Below are 18,829 nucleotides of genomic sequence, written 5' to 3'. Positions count from 1 at the left end.
CTTCATATGTTCAGGCTCTGGCCTCAGGCTAACCTCAGTGTAGTGAGATTTCCTAGGCATTGTAGGATAGTGCTTTGGGGGAAGGATATTTTAGTACCCAACATCTGAAACATCTGGAAGAGAGGTGTGTAACCCTGGGAGAGTAATCTGGACAGACACTAGCAGTATTTGTCATGGTGTTGTGTTTGAGACAAGATCTGACTATGTAGCCTTACTGGTCTTGAACTCTGTGTATTGCCCTAACTTTGCCTCAAAGTCATGATTGTCTTCCGAAGCTTCTTGAATGCTGGGATTACAGGCATGCAGCACCCACCATTGCTGGATGTTTAATTTTGAAAATAACTCAGGAATGATGATTCCAATCTTTCTCAAAGATAACTTGAAGATGGCTTTCCTGGATTGTATTGTTTCCAGCAGAATATTCTAATTTCATAGTGCTAGAGATTAAACTTATGATTCTGTGGTCAGCAGTGAGCCACAATCCTAGCTTCTAACATATTTTCATAGAAATCAATTGACATTTAGTTTTCTGGTTTCAATGATCATACTTGAGTCTATTTCAATCTAAGATCTTTTTCACTTGTTTTAGATATGGGTCTTGTGTAGCCCAGGCTGGCCTTAAACTTGCTTATGTATCTGCGAATGTTGGTGAACCACTGATTCTCTTGTTCCCACCAAGTTCTAGGTAGGGAGACAGGTTCATATCACCTCCTGGCTTATTGTTTTTCTGTGCTATTTTACAAATTCAGCTTAAATTTAAATCTTCGAACCTGAATTTACAGTGATTATGTACTGGTGTAATAGTTGTGGGGAGCCGCAGCTGCCACCCTATATATGGAACACCTGGTCTCTGGCCAGAGCAGAGAGCATTGTGATAAACAAGCCCTTAGTTGGAAAAGCTGAGTGCCTCCAGTTTGTGATGCAAGCTGGCATGATTTCCCGCAGCCTATTATGTTTTGCCACGTAGCCGATGCTGATTGGGACCAGGGAAAGTATTTAACCCGCGAGGGCTGGGGGCTGGAGGGATAGAAGTAAGAAGAAAGAAGTAAAATTTAAGTAGTAAGATGTAAGAAGATGTAAGAAGTAAGATGTAAGTAGTAAGATGTAAGAAGATGTAAGAAGTAAGATGTAAGTAGTAAGATGTAAGAAGATAGAAGTAAAATTTAAGTAGTAAGATGTAAGAAGTAAGATGTAAGAAGTAAGATGTAAGTAGTAAGATGTAAGAAGATAGAAGTAAAATGTAAGTAGTAAGATGTAAGAAGATGTAAGAAGTAAGACGTAAGAAGTTGGAAGTAAGATGTGAGAAGTAAGATGTAAGTAGTAAGATGTAAGAAGATGTAAGAAGATGTAAGTAGTAAGATGTAAGAAGTAAGATTACAAGGTTCCTGAATAAACTGCTTGGAGAAGGGTTCGTGGTCGCCTCCTTATTTCCTCTGGTTGGTGAGGCGGCGACAAGGGCGGTGACAAAAGTGATCTTAGTTTTTTTCTCTTCTCCTAAAAGGAAAAGTGCAGATAGCGAGTGGATACTTTCTATGGCAGGCCCTGCTTCTATGAATATTAATTATTTAACGTTGGCAGTAATGCCATTTGTAAGGAAAAAGATGACATGAGGTAGAGGGAGATTAGAGTTTGTCTTCGCTCTATGTACTTTGTAACACACTGTACTAACTTCCCCAGAGAACCAGACGTTCCAGTATCCCAAACTGGGATATAACTGGGGTGTAATCCTGCGCCCCCTACTCATTGTCTGACTATTCTCAATCTGTCTCATTAGGAAGCAGAAGGGAATGCCTGCGTGGACTCAGTTCACTTTCTCTTTATGAAGATCTAGGTCTTCAGCCCACAGGATGCTGACACTCACACTGCAGGGTGTTTTCCTATCTCAATTAACGAATCTAATTACTCTCAGTCGGCACACAGACTTTCAGTCAGCACACGAACTTGTCTCCCAGCGATACTAGATCCTGTCAAGCTGACCACTGATGTTCATGATCACAAAGTACGCATGTTTTCTTTATCCATTCATCTATTGATGTCTAGGCTGGTTTCCTGTGAATAGTATTCAGTGAACAGTCACTGATGCTTGATTTTACAGTCATCATTATGCTTTACATGTGTGTGCACAAATCCCACAGATGTACCTATATAATATTCTCCCACTATTCTTGCCTCTTTCATTGTAGTTGGCCTCAAACTTGTGATCTTTCTGCTTCAGCCATAATTGGGAACCAGCATACATAATACTTGTCAAGGATTTTCACTGCTATGTATAAAATTAAGAGTAGATACTGGTTTCTATCACATCATTTTTGCCATCTATTTGAATATTAATTTCTCTTATTTCTACTACTATGGGGGGAGGAAAGCATTAAAAAGAATTGAGACAGCCTTACAATCCTGGACTAAAGCTTTGCTGACCTAACAATGTGCTTACTTGTTGGTATTTGATCTCAGCACCTATGCCTTTGAAACTAGCACAAGCACTCTTTTAAACACCTACTTTTCCCATCTTTAGAACACTGTCCATCTTTTTTCCTTCAGTTAATTCCACATCCTCGGGGTCCTTACATCAGTATGGCATAAATGCAGATAGTTACAGAAATGGCTATCTACTCAGTCTAATGAGCTTGTTATTGAAAATTATTTCCAAAGGATTTTTTTTTTCTTTTTGAACCTAATGCTTTAAACCTTATAGCAACTAGGAAAACCACTATTAGCTATTGAGTGATTTCTAATTAAAGGGAAGAATATATGCTGGGCGGTAGTGGCACATGCCTTTAATCCCAGCACTTGGGAGGCAGAGACAGGCGTATTTCTGAGTTCGAGGCCAGCCTGGTCTACAGAGTGAGTTCCAGGACAGCCAGGGCTACAAAGAGAAACCCTGTCTCAGAAAAACCAAAAACCAAAAACCAAAAACCAAAAAAAAGGGGAGAATATATCTTAAGGACAACTTGAACGCAGGAGGGAGAGAATCAAGGGGACAAGTAACTTTTATGAGCATCCTTTTGCTTTACAAGTTGAGGAGCCCGTTAGGAAGGCTTCAGTTCAAGCAGTACATAAAAGAAGAGCTTAAAAAATAATCAGTTGGCTAAAGTCACCCCCATAACAGGGCTTAAGTCTTCAAAATGACTACTTTTTTGGATACTAAAATTTAAAAGTCCGTAAGTACCAAGTAGAAAAACATTAATTTATTAGTTTCAATGTCTTACAATACTGAGACATCTCATTTCAGTGTACCTACTGTTATTCATTACTCACATGAAGGATAAAATAGTTTTTCTCTTAAAGTATATCTAAATTAATTAAACTGCTAGTCTTTAAAAAATGCTCCGCTGGGTTTTATTTGCTGTTTTAACGGTCTGAATATAAAGCTGTTTTTATAGACTGTTGGTTTCTAGTTTAATGAAAATATCAACTCAGCAGAGTTTTCTTTTTGCAGTGACTGCCGAGCTATGAAGAGGAGGGGCAGTGCGATGGAGACTCAGGATCCGTTTCAGCCCTCACATTTAGCTTTCTTGCATGCTGGAAGAGATTCATCATCCGCTTCTGATGACCGGGGTTTCTTCACTGTAGAAATAATTCCAAAAGCAGTTTTTCTAGTTTCTGTAAAATAGAAATCACACTGAATAAAGATAAAACAGTTTTACTTATTTCTGTTTTTTGAGACAGGATCCCACTATGTAGCCCAGGCTGGCCCTGAACTCCTTACACAGTCCAGCCAACTCTGATCCTTCTGCCCTAGTCTCCTAAGAGCCGAGATACAGGTGCTGATTTAGCCAGCATTACCCCATTTTCTTTGGCCTATAGCCTGGTAAATAAGAAAACCACAGAGAGCTCTCACAGGTGCTTATGCCATTTATGATCAGTATTTTTACCATCTAGTTCATTCCTAAGGATTTTCTCTTAGATGAGCTGCAGAGCAGGGATTTTCCATTGCTCTCTCCATGCCATCTGATATAGTCAGAACCAGCCATAAGCACTGGCCTAGCAACTGCTTTCTGCATGGTAAAAAGATGGAGGAATGCTAAGCACGGGTGCAGGAGTCACTTGCACTGCTCCCACAGCAGAGGCTGTGCTGAGCTCACTCTACAGCACATGCTATCACTCTCACTAACTAGGTTACCAATGTACTTCTGTACTGACCACCAATGGCCTGGTGTACAGCAGCCATTGTCATGCTTGCTGACAGAACACAGAGCATCAAGCTCATATTTGTCAATCCTTTATGCATGCTAATAATGAAGGGAAAAAGAGGGATTGTTCTGTATGCTCCAGTCAATTTGGCAGCAGAGTTAAACTTAAATTTTGACAGCGTGTCTTAAGCAGATGTTAACAGGCCAGGCACTGTCACAGTATGTAAGGTCCTTAGCAGTGGTTTTTAAATGTTCAAAATGCTGGGTAAGTCTACTTCAAACAGACATACTAGAATGAAGGCACACAGGACAATCACCTGCCTGATGAACTACAGAGCACACTGAAAAGTGACGCTCAGAGGGAGGGCACAGCGAGGAGGAAGGAGGAAGAGCAGAGCTGAGGGAGGTGTGGGCTCTGCCTCACCGTCAGCCTCACATTTCACTCCAGCACACAAACCCCAAGACCATGGAAGAAGCTCAGGAGTAAGAGGAACTGTCTCAGGAACAAGGGGACTAATGGGAGGTGGTATGAGAGGGTATGCCCAGAAGGAGCGGTCTGGGGTTAGGAAGGGAATCTGCACAAAGGGGACTAATGGGGGTGTGGGGAGTATAATTAATATGCGTGAGGGGGACTAATACCCATGAGGGGTGTTGAGTGGCAGGGAATATGCCCAAGAGACTAATGGGGTGAAAAGGGAGGAGGAAGGGGTATAGAGGGGTATATGCTCAAAGCACATTTAATTAGAGTTGCAAGAAATGTTACTTAGTATAATATATTTACATAACCAATGACTGCCCCCCAACCCCTTGGGAAAAACTTACCCAAAATACATAAAAGTAGATACATGATCATGTAAATCAAAACAAGAAACATTCTGAGTTATAATAAAAACAAAAGTTATAGATTGAGCTTAGATAGCTGGATGTTTGTTTTTCTACTTAATGGTTTGATGTTTCTGTTTCTTTTCTATTGTTATAAAATACTCTGATAAGAGCAACTCATAGAGTAATCGGTTTATTTCAGTCCACAGCGCAAGGGACTCACAGCGTGAGTCCATCACGGTAGGGAGCTCAGGGACACAGGAGCCTGAAGCAGCTGGCCCATCACATTCCCAACTAAGGAGCACACGTTTGAGTGCCGGTGCTTAGCTTGCTTTCTCTATTTTATGCAATCCAAGATCCCTTCCAGGGAGTAGGGTCTTCTCACATCCACTAACCAAACCTCACATTCTCAGGGGCTCACTGTAATCTAGATAACCCCTCAGAGGTGATTCTGGAACGAGATGGTTCTACATCCTGTCAAGTGACACTACTGTTCCCACTTCTGTACCTGAAGCTTATTTTTTTGTTTTAGCAGGGAGAAAGACCATCCAGAGAGAAGCAGGAGGCTGTCAAAAACCTCAGAAAATATGGGCAAGGAACAGTGTGTAATCTAAAGAACACATTCAATAATCATTCTGTAATGCAAACTACATGCAATGCAAACACTCCTGAACGTAAGGCCTGAAATGAGGATAAGGAACAGTGTATGGTTAGAACTGGTTGAGAAGAGGCCCTTAGAGGAGCCATGCAGGGAGGATAGAAAAGCACATACGTGCCAACTATTTGATGATAACCTGCCTCTAACAAGACCACTCAGAGTTTACCATAAATAGGAACATGCTCACCTCCATGAAGAAATACAGCTCGGCAATTTGTGGACACAGCAGCCTTGCCTTCATTTTCAGACAGCCCAAACAGCAGCCCTCTGATAGGTCCATTAAAGACTTCAACCCAGAGTCAGCCAAGGATATGAGACAACACAAACACAAACACAAACGAAGGGCAGCTCACCAGCTCACAGCAGCAGACAAACTCTACAGCAGTTCTTAGCCCGACTGAGGCCTGCACCTGAGAAGTCTCATTTAACTCTGTTTTATCCTGTGCAGTCCCTTGTCTCTCTTTTCTGCTGCTTAATCCAAAAACCAGGAAAAGAAGACAGCTACAACTGGTTATGACTGGCTTCTGAGGCTGCTGATCAGTAAACTTAAAACTACAAGTAAGAAAACAGCAGGCTAAATTCGAATAGCACTTTTGATTACATTTTCTAAGGGAAAATGCTAGTTCAACGTGAAGGCTCCGAAGGAAAGGGCACCTGTTGGCAACCCTGTGGCCTAGGATGGATGCCAAGACCCACAGATGGAAGGAGAGAACTGCTTCCTGAAGCTGTCTTCTGATCACCCAATAGGAACACAGGTTTTAAACAGAATACTGAGAGGATACAAGTTTGCCACATCATATGGTCCTCTTATTTCCAAAGGCTAAAATAAGAAAAATGGAAAATAAAATGAGATGTTATTAACATTTTAATTATTTACAATAAATAAGGTACAACTAAGTATCCAAAGATAAAGTCAATTTCATGAATTAAGATTCCTACAATTGTGGTAAATTTCTAAAAAAAATATAATAAAGGGTTGTTTACAAGATAAAGGGAAAAATAAAATCACTTTATTCTAGTTAACTCACAAATGTAAACATACATAGGCAAAACCTGAAGGCCAAATGAATGGGATACATTAGCAACTACCATGGGCAAATCAGTTAAAAACACAACGGGCAGTTTGTCACTGTCTGTCGGTTGTTCTAAAATCGTAGTGAAGTTTTATAACTCCAGGGACAAAGTATTCCATGCTATGCTTACCCTTTCTGCAGCACTGGACAGAATTACATTCTATAAAACAGAAAGTGAGCAATAGTAATCTTAGAAAATTAACAACACAAGTGAAGAACTGTACAGAACAAATGACCAGCAACCCTGTTTTAACATTTAAGGCTGAAATACCAAGTTTTATTTTTGAAAGATAATGTAAATAATGAATGAGAAAGCATGGAAAGTTCTCATGCTACACTCAAGGCAGCCAATTAAAAAGCAGGTTAAACTTTGTAAATAAACCTTAGTGAGGATGAATTAAAAGCTGTAGCTTTAATTCACTCAGAGATAGTCAACTATTAGCAACAGGATTTTTTCATTGTGGCAAACCACCAATCCCTTATCAAAACCAGGGGCTCTCAGCATATCTTTCCTTCATATCTTACCTCCCCCCCCGGGAGTTTTTACAAAATCTTGTAAAGCTCATTGAAATTGAAGAATTCATTGTCTTGAGAATTTTCTGCTTAAGGCAAGGAATCATTTGACAGGAGGGACACACTACTGAATGGCCAGAGGCAGAAAGCATCCTCGGTGCTGGAACTATATACCTTTCCTTTGCAGATCTGCATCAAATTGAGGGCATTGGAGATTGTGTACCTTCTCATCGTTGCGTCCCTGATAGCCGGACCATAGACAAGTTCAAAGCCCAGGCCTCGCTCAATTGCCTTTACCAGAAATAAAGAAGACAAAGTGTAAACTGTCAAAGACAAGTACATTACTTATTTCCCTCTGAAGTCTCTCTCCACCTCCCTTCTCCCCCTCGATGCATATCTCCAAATGGCAAGGGACTGGCTTAAACAAAGGCAGACCCACAGCTCTGCACCCCTATCCAAAGTGAGAAAACAGACATGAGGCTCTACTTTATGACAGAGCTTATGTCAGTGTGGGAAGGTACCTAAACAAGAACTGCAGAGGCGAAGACAGCAAAGCCTGTGCAGTGTGGAGGTGCACAGGGCTACTACTCAACCAATCCAAAGAAAAGGATGTGCTTCCCATATGCAGGGAAACTGAGCCAAACAGAGAGCCAAGCAACTTGACCCAGGAATGAAGGAAAAGGAGGTGAAGACCTGAAGGGCGTGAGGAACGAGAGCAGGGAACCTCACAGCTATGTAATTTACTACACATAGTTGAATAACTGAACAATGACAGTCACGGCTAACAGAATGCTAAGTGTGAACTACGGTGCTACTTAGAAAGGCACTGTGGCTGGGACTCAGATACATCCCCACCCCACATAGTTTAACACTGTTTAAGGTTCACTGAAAGCAAGAGGAAACATGAGGGGGTTTTAGGATGGAGTCAAGAATCAGACAGGAACTTCTAAAGTCATGTGGGTTATAGTGGTTCAGTGAACAAGTACAGTAAGGACAGCTGGCCCCGTCCAGGCAGGACAGTGTCGGTCTCTGCCGGCGAGCTTCTATGCATCTCACTGCTCAGTGCCCAGGAGTGGAGGGACTGATCTCACATACCTCAAGTCACCTAGAGGTATACAACGAAGGCTCCTTCTGTTTTCCTTCCTTGAAGTTTCTTTTTCCACGCTCCACCCCCACCTTTCTTTCATTTCGTCCTCTGGTCTTAAGGCCAGTAGCTTGTAGATTTTCCTACATCTTTTTCCCACTTTGAAGCCTCTGGTTGTGTATTCCTTCTAGGAAGGGCATCTGCTGCAGCAATGCTGGCACTGCAATTACACATGCACCTCACTTCCTAGCCCAGCTTTTATCTCCTCACAGCCGATGCGACAGTTCCTCCTTGTAATGCGAGGCCACGAGTGATACCGTTCACTGTGGAATATCTAGGAACTGGGATGAACTTGGTGAAGGAAATCCACAGGTAAAGAAAAACATCGCTTTGGTCATTTCTAGTTATTTCTTTTGCCAAAATTAATTAGACACAGGAGCTCGACTCATATTTCCCTACCCTTCCAGCTGCAAATGTAAACCATTGGGCAGTAGGAAGATGGCGGGAATAAAGGATGTGAACAATATGGTGCTGGATGAACAGATCCTTAAGTGCTTCTAGTTGAGTGAATTTAAACTTTTGAACTTATATGGGAATTACAGCAAAATAAAAACTCCCTTTGAGAGAGGAATGGGGAAAATAGGGTAGAAATGCCGGCTTATTTTCTCTCACATGATTCTGGTCTTGGTACATTAATCAGGTTCACTTTAAAACTGCTAAGAAAACTCTTGAGAAAGAAATTAAAGATAATGTGTTATTGAAGGCTGTGAGTATTTCTTTCATAAAACTTTACCATTTTAGATGAATAAAATACAGTCATTACCTGGTCTTCTGCTCCTGAGAGCATTTTTATGTAAATTGCTGTAAGCTCATCGTGTGATTGTTCATAATAATGTCTTCACAGAGAATGATAGAGCCTGCCTGATTGGCTTTTGTTCTCATGTCTGAACAGAAGTGCCGGAATAGGCAGATGATGAGGTTGTTTTTTCCTTCTTCTAAGAAATAACAGTCACAATGATGTCACCAAGGGCAGCATGTGACACTTGGATCAGGAGATACTTGTAATAAAATTCCATGTATTAAAAAACTTAAGCTAAGCTTTGGAGAAAGAAGAATGGAAACCAATAGGTTACTTCAGGGCAGCATGCTGATAGCTTGCCCTAAGAACCAGTGCCTCTGCTGAACTTCGGATAGACAACTTTCCAGTATATCATTTATTCAGGTTTCATCACCTCCCAACTCACTGATCAAAGCCACATAAGGAAACAGTGAGTCCCCTTTGTGTCTGCTCACATTGCCCTGCCCCCACTGCTATAATCACTTTCATTTTTTTCTTCCATGTTCTTCCAGTTTCATCACATAAACAATTGTGAACATTGTGTCATGTTTTCTTTTCTCTTACCTAAAATGTGGCTTGCTATAGTCTTATCTTGCCTGATTTGAAAGCTTTTCCATGTCAGCTTGTAAGTTCCATTTTCTTTTACAGCTGCCTTGTACTTATTACAGAGGTGCAACAGGCACAGTATTTAGAAAGCCTTTACTAAAAGATGTGGGCTGTTTCAAATTATCAGCAGGAAAAACACTAGAGTGGGACAGCTGGGTACTGTGAGCTGAATTGTGTCTCCATCCATAAGAGATATGTTCCATTGCTAACCTGCAGTATCTCAAGACTGTAACATTCACTGGAGATAGGGTCAGTGCAGGTGTGATCAAATGAGGTGACTGGGTTCTTATATGATAGTCAGAGACATAGGGAAAACAAGTTTACAACAAAGATAGAGAATGGCATTACTGTGGTCAACAAATCACCACCCACCAGGATGACTCAAAGAAAGGCTCCTTGTAGATTCTGAAAGCACAGCCTGCTCACATCTTGATTTCAGCCATGGCATACTCGGAATGGGTAAAGTCTCCCCTAAGGGCATGTGTTGGTGGCTCTGTAGAGCTTATCTAGAGGAAGGTGCTGCTGAGGCTTTGGGTCACCCTGCCTCCTGTCCCGTATCTCTATGTCCCGGCTGCCTTGCTGTCATCATCAAGTAGCTGCCTGCTGCCTCACCTTCCCAACCATGATGGGCTGTGTCCCCACAATCTAAACCAACACAGATCCTTCTTCTATTACATCGCTTCTGTTCCATTCCAGCAAAGAAAATAACTGATACAAACTGCAAGGAGGGAAGGAATGTCTTTTGGCCCATGCTACTGAAGAGAATGTCAGGACTCTGGCTTTATCCTTTATTTCTCTCAATTTTCTGCCATTACGAAGTGACAACTGTTGTTTTACTAAAATTTAAATGTGTATGGTGTGCAAGAACCACACAAGTTTTACCATGGTGTACTTACTGTCTTGGTATACCTATAGAATATATATAATACCTATGTCATACAATTTGCCCCAAATGAAAATATAGTCACCTGTTTCTAGTCTTCTCTCTCTAATGAAAGTAAGTGAATAAATGAATAGGGCTTTTCTGCTTCCAGGCCTGCTCACGCTGAGGCTTCTATGCCAGATGAAGACTGAATGGAGTCTTGTGCAGCCTTCCTGTCTATACCTCATCTAGCTTTTATTAAACAACATATGTAAAATGTTCATACCAGAATTTTTTAAAAGATAGATACCATTAAATATTGTATATCTTTCCTGTCAAATTTTAAAAATTTTCAGAATTCTTAAACAGAAGATGTAGGTGGGAATGCCAAGAATATTAAGCACTAAACAGCAACTTTTCTTCAAAGGAGAACTGGTGGGTGGTGCACTTGTGCCTGCCCAACACTAATAACTACCTAATGCCTACCAACAAGCAGCTTGGCCACAGGGAATTCCATGTTGTGCACCACTCCTTTCCACACTTTGACTACTACATGCCACTGTTTCTTCTCAGTCAAGGACACAAAACTATGTATAAGCTCATTCAGGCAAACTGTCTAGAAAATAGGCTTCCTAGTTATGTGAAAATATTGTTAAATATAACCAAAAATATGGACAGTGGGCTGCACTATTTAATTCTAGGAATGTTGTTTTGTGGAAAGCATTGGCAGTCTGAGGCTGATAGAAAGTAGAGCCAAACTTTTAAGACAGAGATTGCTTTTTGAAGACAGGAAAAATAAATATACGAGGCCAACAAGATGATCATAGACTTGGGTCCTTTGAACCTAATGGTAGTTAAGTACCAAGTGCTTGGGAGCTGCTCCCATGTCTGCACCACGAATGTCTTACCTGACAGGCAGCAAGCGCACCTGAGGCCTGTGAGTGAAGCTGGATGGCTCGGCAGCCTTTATTTGAAAAGTGAACTGTTGCATACCATCGACTCAACTCTGAGGTGTGGTGACGGGGTTATTTAGAAGTGTCACACCGACCTGGTTGGGTTCAGGTTCAGCAGCAGGCTCAGAGGAGCTGTTAGATGGTTTTCTCTATACAGTGCTGGCACTTTTCAAAAACCATCTTAGCAGTATACACTTAAGAGTTAGAACATAAGTCGTCTTACATTTCCACACCATTCACTCCCCTCATTATTGTCCCTAATCCTCAGGATCAAGCAGAAATTCCACAGGAGAAAAGGGGGACAAAGATCAAAGAAGATACGATTCTACAACAGGTAAAGAGTAAGGCAACTGTCCACTTTAAAAATAATAGCTGAATCCTGATATAAGTCAACACGGGGTTCGGAATACTTGCTAAACCTTTCTTCTGGGGTAACAGTTTCTGATAACATAACAGTTCTGGAAGTCACTATGCTAAATCCTATTTTCAGGTTCTGGCCAGCAATGCGCCAATAGATCCAGCTGCACTGACCTCCTAACTACCAAACCAGTCACTGGTGTGAGTCAATGGTATCTTTCTACCATGGAAACAGTGGGGTAAGTGGTGGAGCTGGGTGTAAGTAAGGCTTAGAAGGCAAGACGGCAGATGAAAGATGAAGGTATAGGAGAAAGAGAAAATGATAGATTAGTATAATGAGAAAATGTCAAGAGGGAGAAAAAAAAAACCCTGAACACATGGCTACCCCACTGTAACAGTTCTTCTGGGAGCCAGTATGGCTCAGTGCACACTGTAATCTCACTCATCATTGTCACTCACCCTGGTGACTGGACACCATTTCCTTTTGTGTCTCAAGGACTGTCTTTTCCTTTTCTCTTCCATCTTAGTGTCAATATTGAGGTTTTAAGTATTTCTTGTTATTAAATATCAAGTTGAGAAATATTTTTTCATAAATTTTAGTTCCTAAGCTTTTCAAAACATATCACAATAGTTAACTGACTTCTTTCTTGTTTTTTTGGGACGAGGTCTAAGTGTGCTGCTGCTGGTCTGGAACTTCTGGCTCAAGTGCCTCTTGAGTAGCTTGGAGTGCCAACATACTCAGCTCAGATGATTTCCTTTCTTGTGTGTGTGTTGTGTGCTCTCATATGTGCACTTGTGTATGCATGGCATGTATGGGGGCCAGAGGTGTCTTCCTCAGTTGCTCTTTACATTATCTACTGGGGTGGGCCTCACACCTGACCCCAGAGCTGCCTAACTCAGTTACTCTAGTTAGTCAGATTAAAAGCAGTTTGCCATGCTGCCTGGTGTTAATGTGGGTGCTGAGATTTGAACTAAAGATCTTATGCTTGCACAGAAAGCACTTTATCTATGAGCCACCCTGTAGCTCCCACCTTACATACTTTCCATTTTGAGCTTGCTTTTTTCTTCTTTTGGTCACCTTAGAAAGCCAAAATTCACTTTTCTAAAACTGCTCCAATTACCAATTATCCAGGTTCTGGTTCCCTAAGAACATAGGTTTCTTCTGTCTCTTTTCTAAGTGCAGATACAAGTTTCTACAGATCCAAATTCAGAACACAAAGAGCAACACTTACCACATTAATAGGGGGTCTTTTGAAGTAAAATGGTAATTTCTCTGTTACAGTTATACAGACTAAATCCACATCTAAATGTGTACAAGCAACCTGCCAAGAAGAAAAAAATAGATTAACAGAAAATTGGCACTTACTGGAATGAGAGACATGGTCATACCCAGTACACAGAGACATAAATAGCATGGCCTCCTCTGCAGATGCCATGACAGCTCTGTGTTGAATGGCAATGAGCCTATTACAAAGCCAGCTGTTTACTATTCTCTCAGTTGTGGCTTGGATGGCTTAATTCCCAAAAGTCAGGGCCTGAAGTCCCTCTCACTCAAAGTTTTTATATATGAATGAGTTGGTTAGTTAGGATCAGTATCTAGAATATAGAATAGTACTTTGAATCATTCCAGAGAGCAGAAGGTAACTGTTCTGAAATCCGAGGAACTGGAAGGCCAGGAGGAATGCATGCATAGTGCATTTTTCCACAAGCCATTTTCCTGAGCACCTTTCTGCCAGGAATTATCCAGGCTTGTAGATCCAACCAGACTATTCTGTGGCTAAGAAACAGCCCGGCATGGCTGATGGCCTTTTCTTCATGTACTCACAGAACAGTTTAACAAAGAGGTCAAGCAGAGCTGAGAGAAATCAAATGGCAGTGCATTTTATCATTGTTTGTTCAGCCATTCTCCACACTCACCTCTAAGAGTTTTGAAAGTACTTGTATAAACAACATAAGAAATAAATGAGACAAATACAGCAGCTAAGATAAACAAAATACTCAGGGAGGAAAGCAAAGCTATTGAAAGCTTATAGAATGCAAGTGAGAAGACACTGCAAGTCAGGAGCGGCCTTGACGACAGTCATCCAGCCACTGCTTTACACGTGAATGAGTTGGTGAGTTAGGATCAGGTTTATAGAGGTAAGAAGAATTGGCTGTTCTGTACCATGTTGAAAATATTCCTACTGGGGCGGAAGAGATGACTGGACAGTTAAGAACGTTTATTTGTTGCTTTTTCAGAGGACCTGGGTTCCATTCCCAGAATCCAATGATGGCAAATAATGATCCATAATTCCAGTTTCAAGGAATCCAACACCTTCTTCTAGCCTCTGTGAGCATTAGGCAAAGATATGATGTACATGCACACATGCAGGAGGATACTTATATATACATAAGAGAAACAAACAAACCAAGAGTGCAGCTGCATGCCTGCTAAGTCAATGTCTGCAGTATGAATAGGTGAAAGGGTGCAAGGAACCCGGGAGTGGGGTAGGGTGGGGAAAAGGTATTGGTAATACTGGTAAGATGGGCACAGTTTTTCAGCAGTGACAGAAGTCACACCTCACTCATTTTCCTCAGAATGTCAAGCTTCAATCACTCTTGCCCCAGCCCCATGGCTTAGTGGTGACAGTACAGACATAGTTCCACGGTAAGCCTGAGAAACTATGTTCTGACAGAAACCCTTGGCTCTTAAAGAAGCTGCCCATCTCAACTGCTCCACAAAGCTGAGTCCAGCATCTGCTCATCTTTGTAACACAGTGAGGAGCTCTCTGATGAGAGCCGCCACCATTTTACATCATTGATACTGCTGAGGATTGAGAACGCCTGGTCTTGAGAATGCCAAGTGTTCTACCACTGAGCACATATTTTATAGAGAATCTAGGATTATATTCTATAGCTATAAATTCCACACAGGCTAGGGACAATAGATCAAGAATGGTCATTACTAGACCAATCACAAAAGAGAGGACAGAATAAAAAACCTTTCCATTTCACTTAAGTAAATTATGACGCCCTTGGTCTCTTCAAGAGCAGAACATGCCACTGTTTTAAAGGATGAGGCACATTTGTAAATACAGAACTCACATACTGAAAGATACAAAAAGCATGGTGACAGGAAGGGCAGAGGGAGACAGGGGACAAGAAGTAGGTAAATATTTCTGAAGAAACACAAAAGAATCCTTGCAGTAGTTGCCTCTGGAGTGCTCAGAGCAGGGAGCTGTGCGGGTGGGGGGAGGTAGTTCTGAGGAGATGCACGACAAAGACAGTGTTGGCTGCCTCTGGAGAAGTTTTCCTTGGGAAGGTATTTTTTTTTTTTTTTTCCCAGTTTTTTGAGACAGGGTTTCTCGGTGTAGCCCTGGCTGTCCTGGAACTCACTCTGTAGACCAGGCTGGCCTCGAACTCAGAAATCCGCCTGCCTCTGCCTCTGCCTCCCAAGTGCTGGGATTAAAGGCGTGCGCCACCACTGCTCAGCGAAGGTACATTTTTTTATACACATACTCTCCGTGCTGTTTGAAGTTACTCTCACAAACCTAATTAGTTGTAATGAAAAGGCAGTTATTTTTAATAAGCCTGTTCAATGACTCCCTAGTAAGGCTTGTGTCTTCCTCATCCATGGGGAAGAACTTTCAGCCACAGAGGACTGTCTCACTTGGCCCCTCTGACCTCCTGAATTTAAAATGGCTCAGAGTGAATTATTTGGTGATTTAACTTTCCATCAATCCAAATGTCCCAACTGCTTCATTCAAAGAACGATGTAGGGGCACACGCCCATTTTCTTAGTACTGGGGAAGCTTAATCTAATATTCCCCAAATCATTAAAATGATTGACTTATGTCTAAAATAGTTTTGGAGCTAAGTAGCTCAGTTTTCAGGAAATGGGTAGATTGTATATGAATTTACTTAGCCATTTTTCACCTTTTTTGGGAGAGGAACAGAGACATCTATGATGGTTTAAGAAAAGTTTGTCACTGTGAAACTATCCAAGCATATGCATATTTTGCTGCTGTGGCACACAGGGCTCAGGAGGGTAGGGCTGCCACTCTTTACCCTGGGTGTCCTTCACTGGTGTCAGCATTTATCATTCCATACAAGGAGAAGTCAGGCTTGCCAAGGCAGAGATGCCCATAAACAGTACCTCTCAAATGCATCTGTGCAAAGAATTCACCTAAAAACTGTAACAAATGGAGCTGGCGATGCTATACTTCCAGTGATTCGCCCTGTAGTTTAGAGCGAATAATCTGTAACCCAGAGAAATCTGAAGCTGAAAGACTCAGACTGTGCCTGAGGACGCGACGTTGGAAGATTCGAGAAGACATCTTTCAATGTGGTCCTGCAAAGTCTGAAAGACTGCAGGAGCAAGACAAGACCAGAACTTTTTAAAGCTGCTTTCTCTCCAGGGGTGGTGGTTGTCTTAGAACTCACTGCTTAAATAAACTGGCCTCAAATACAGAGATCCACCTGCTTCTGCCTCTGAAATGCTGGTAACGGAGTTCCGGTAGTAAAGGCCACCACACCCGGTCCACAGGAGTCTTTGATGATTCCTTAATCTACCACAAATACTGGAGAATCAATATAATCTTGCATTTCAGAAAAGAAGCCACCAAAAGCAGGGTGGTGTGGTTTGTGTATGCACAAGCATCTTAGGTAAGCTATGGTTCTGCGGGGGTTTCCCTTGGTTAGCACAATTAGCAGCTGAGGCTGAGCACCAAGACACTGTTTCAGTCTCCTTAGTCAATGGCTCCCTCTACTGGATAAACTCAGGGAAGAAAGTTGTGCCCACAGTTTTAAAATTTTGCTTAAATAGTGGCTCTATTTGTGATAGCCAGAAGCTGGAAACAACTTAGATGTCCCACGACAGAAGAATGGGTACAGAAAATGTGGTTCATTTACACAATGGAATACTACTCAGCTATTAAGAATGAGAATGTCCTGAGTTTTGTAGGCAAGTGGATGGAACCAGAAAACATCATCCTGAGTGAGGTAACTCAGACCCAAAAGTGAGTACATGGTATATACTCACTACTAAGTGGATGTTAGCCAAAAAAAAGAAAGAAAGAAAAAAAAAAAGTACAGAATACCCAAGAACTCAAAAAGGTCAACAAGCTGAAGGGCCCAAGTGAGGACGCCTTAGTCCCACTTGGGAGGGAGAAGAAAGCAATCACAAGTTGGGAGGAAGATAGGGACCTGGGAGGGAAAGTGGACCCGGGCGGTGGGGGAGGTAGTGGAGGGGGAGAGGGGAACCTGATCTGGTATTGGGTGAAGGAAAAGAACTGTGAAGCATTGAGGGCCAGCAGAAAGAACAGAAACAGGCAACCTTAGGAGATGGGAGGCTGGGGACAACCATCAGAATGTACCAGAGACCTGGGAGGTGAGAGACTCTCAGGACTCAAAGGGAGGAACCTTAGGTGAAATGCCTAACAGTAGGGAGAGGGAACTTATAGAGCTCACCTCCAGCAGGAAGACAGGGCATCAAGTGAAGGATGGGGTTGCCATCCCACAGTCACATGTCTGACCTATAATTTCCTGTCTCTCCTGTCTGAAGGAATCACAGGGATGGAAATGGAGAGGAGCCTGAGGAGGAGAAGGTCCAGCAACAGGCCCAAAGTGGGATCCAGCTCAAGGGGAGGACCAAGGCCTGACACTATTATTGAGGCTATGGAGCGCTCACAATATGGACCTATCATGACTGCCCTCTGAAAGACCCAACAAGTAGCTGAAAGAGTCAGATGCAGATATTTGCACCCAACCAATGGACAGAAGCAGCTGACCCCTGTTGCTGAATTAGGGAAGGCTGAAAGAGGCTGAGAAGAAGGGTGACCCTGTAGGAGGACCAGCAGTCTCAATTAACCTGGAACCCCCGAGATCTCTCAAACACTGGACCACCAAATAGACAGCATACACCAGCTGATATGAGGCCCCAATACACATACAGTAGAGGACGTCATGGTCTGTGTTCATTCAGAGATGACACACCTAACCCTCAAGAGACTGGAGGCCTCAGGGAGTTTAGAGGTCAGGTGGTGTGGTGGGTGGGGACATCCACATGGAGACAGGGGCAGGGGAGGAGGCATGGGATATGGAACAGTCGGAGGGTGGATGGGGTGGGGGGAATAAAATGTGGAGTGTTAAATAAACAAACAAATTAAACAAGAAAGGTCAGCCCAAAAACATACAAAGTAACATTATATGGACTCAACAAGTTATACGTAGAGACATATATGTATGCAATAAAAATTAATGAATAAATGGTTATGGATTGGAAATGGAGCGAGGAGTAGTACATGGGATGGTTTAAAGGAAGAAAATGAAGGGAGAACATAATTAAACTACAATCTTAAAAATAAACAACAACAAAGAAAATACTGCAGTTAAAAAACGGATGTAAGATTAAAAAATGTAAGATTAATATTGCAATATTGTTTTGGCAGATAGAACTCTTTAAGCCTAAGTAAGGGAAACATTCATAACTCCATCTAAAAGTAATTATACCTCATTTCTGTCAGTAAAACATATTCCTTTAAAAAGTATTTCAACCGGTCTCTCTGGGCTGGTGTCCTGAGCAGACCTTGTGCACAAGCTCCGCAGCCAGTCCCACAACACCCAGAGGAAGCCCCACTCCCAGGTGCTCTAACAAGCCCAGGATCACAGGATCACAGAGACAGCTTGACTCTGAGGAGTTCTGACACAACCAGGATCACAGGAAGGACAGGTTTCAGTCAGATTCAGCAAGGGCAGGTAGCACTAGAGATAACCAGATGGCAGGGGGCAAGCGTAAGAAAATAAACAACACAAACCAAGGTCACTTGGCATCATCAGAATCCAATTCTCTAACTGTAGCAAGTCCTGGACACACCATTACACTGGAAAAGCAAGATTCAGATCTAAAATCACTTCTCATGGTAATGATACAGGACTTTAAGAAAGACATAA

The 18,829-nt window shown here is 42.1% G+C and overlaps 1 protein-coding gene across 2 annotated transcripts in view; it reads right to left on the bottom strand.

Annotated features, from left to right (window-relative positions):
• Positions 1-3,166: 3,166 nt before the first annotated feature.
• Positions 3,167-18,829, bottom strand: part of Rpp30 (ribonuclease P/MRP subunit p30) — a 24,900-nt gene continuing 9,237 nt past the window's right edge. The window contains exons 6-11 of one of the 2 annotated variants that reach the window (XM_031390156.1): positions 13,132-13,221; positions 7,374-7,490; positions 6,817-6,846; positions 6,396-6,433; positions 5,801-5,889; positions 3,167-3,603 (exon numbers count right to left, since the gene is read on the bottom strand). In XM_031390156.1, coding sequence (XP_031246016.1) covers positions 3,494-3,603; positions 5,801-5,889; positions 6,396-6,433; positions 6,817-6,846; positions 7,374-7,490; positions 13,132-13,221 — 474 coding nt within the window. In that variant the 3' untranslated portion in view covers positions 3,167-3,493. The remainder of the gene's footprint in view (positions 3,604-5,800; positions 5,890-6,395; positions 6,434-6,816; positions 6,847-7,373; positions 7,491-13,131; positions 13,222-18,829) is intronic. The other variant, XM_031390158.1, reaches the window with a different exon arrangement.

The sequence above is a fragment of the Mastomys coucha genome, unplaced genomic scaffold, assembly GCF_008632895.1.
Source record: "Mastomys coucha isolate ucsf_1 unplaced genomic scaffold, UCSF_Mcou_1 pScaffold21, whole genome shotgun sequence".
Lineage (NCBI taxonomy): Eukaryota > Metazoa > Chordata > Mammalia > Rodentia > Muridae > Mastomys > Mastomys coucha.
This window is presented reverse-complemented; position numbering and strand designations above follow the sequence as displayed.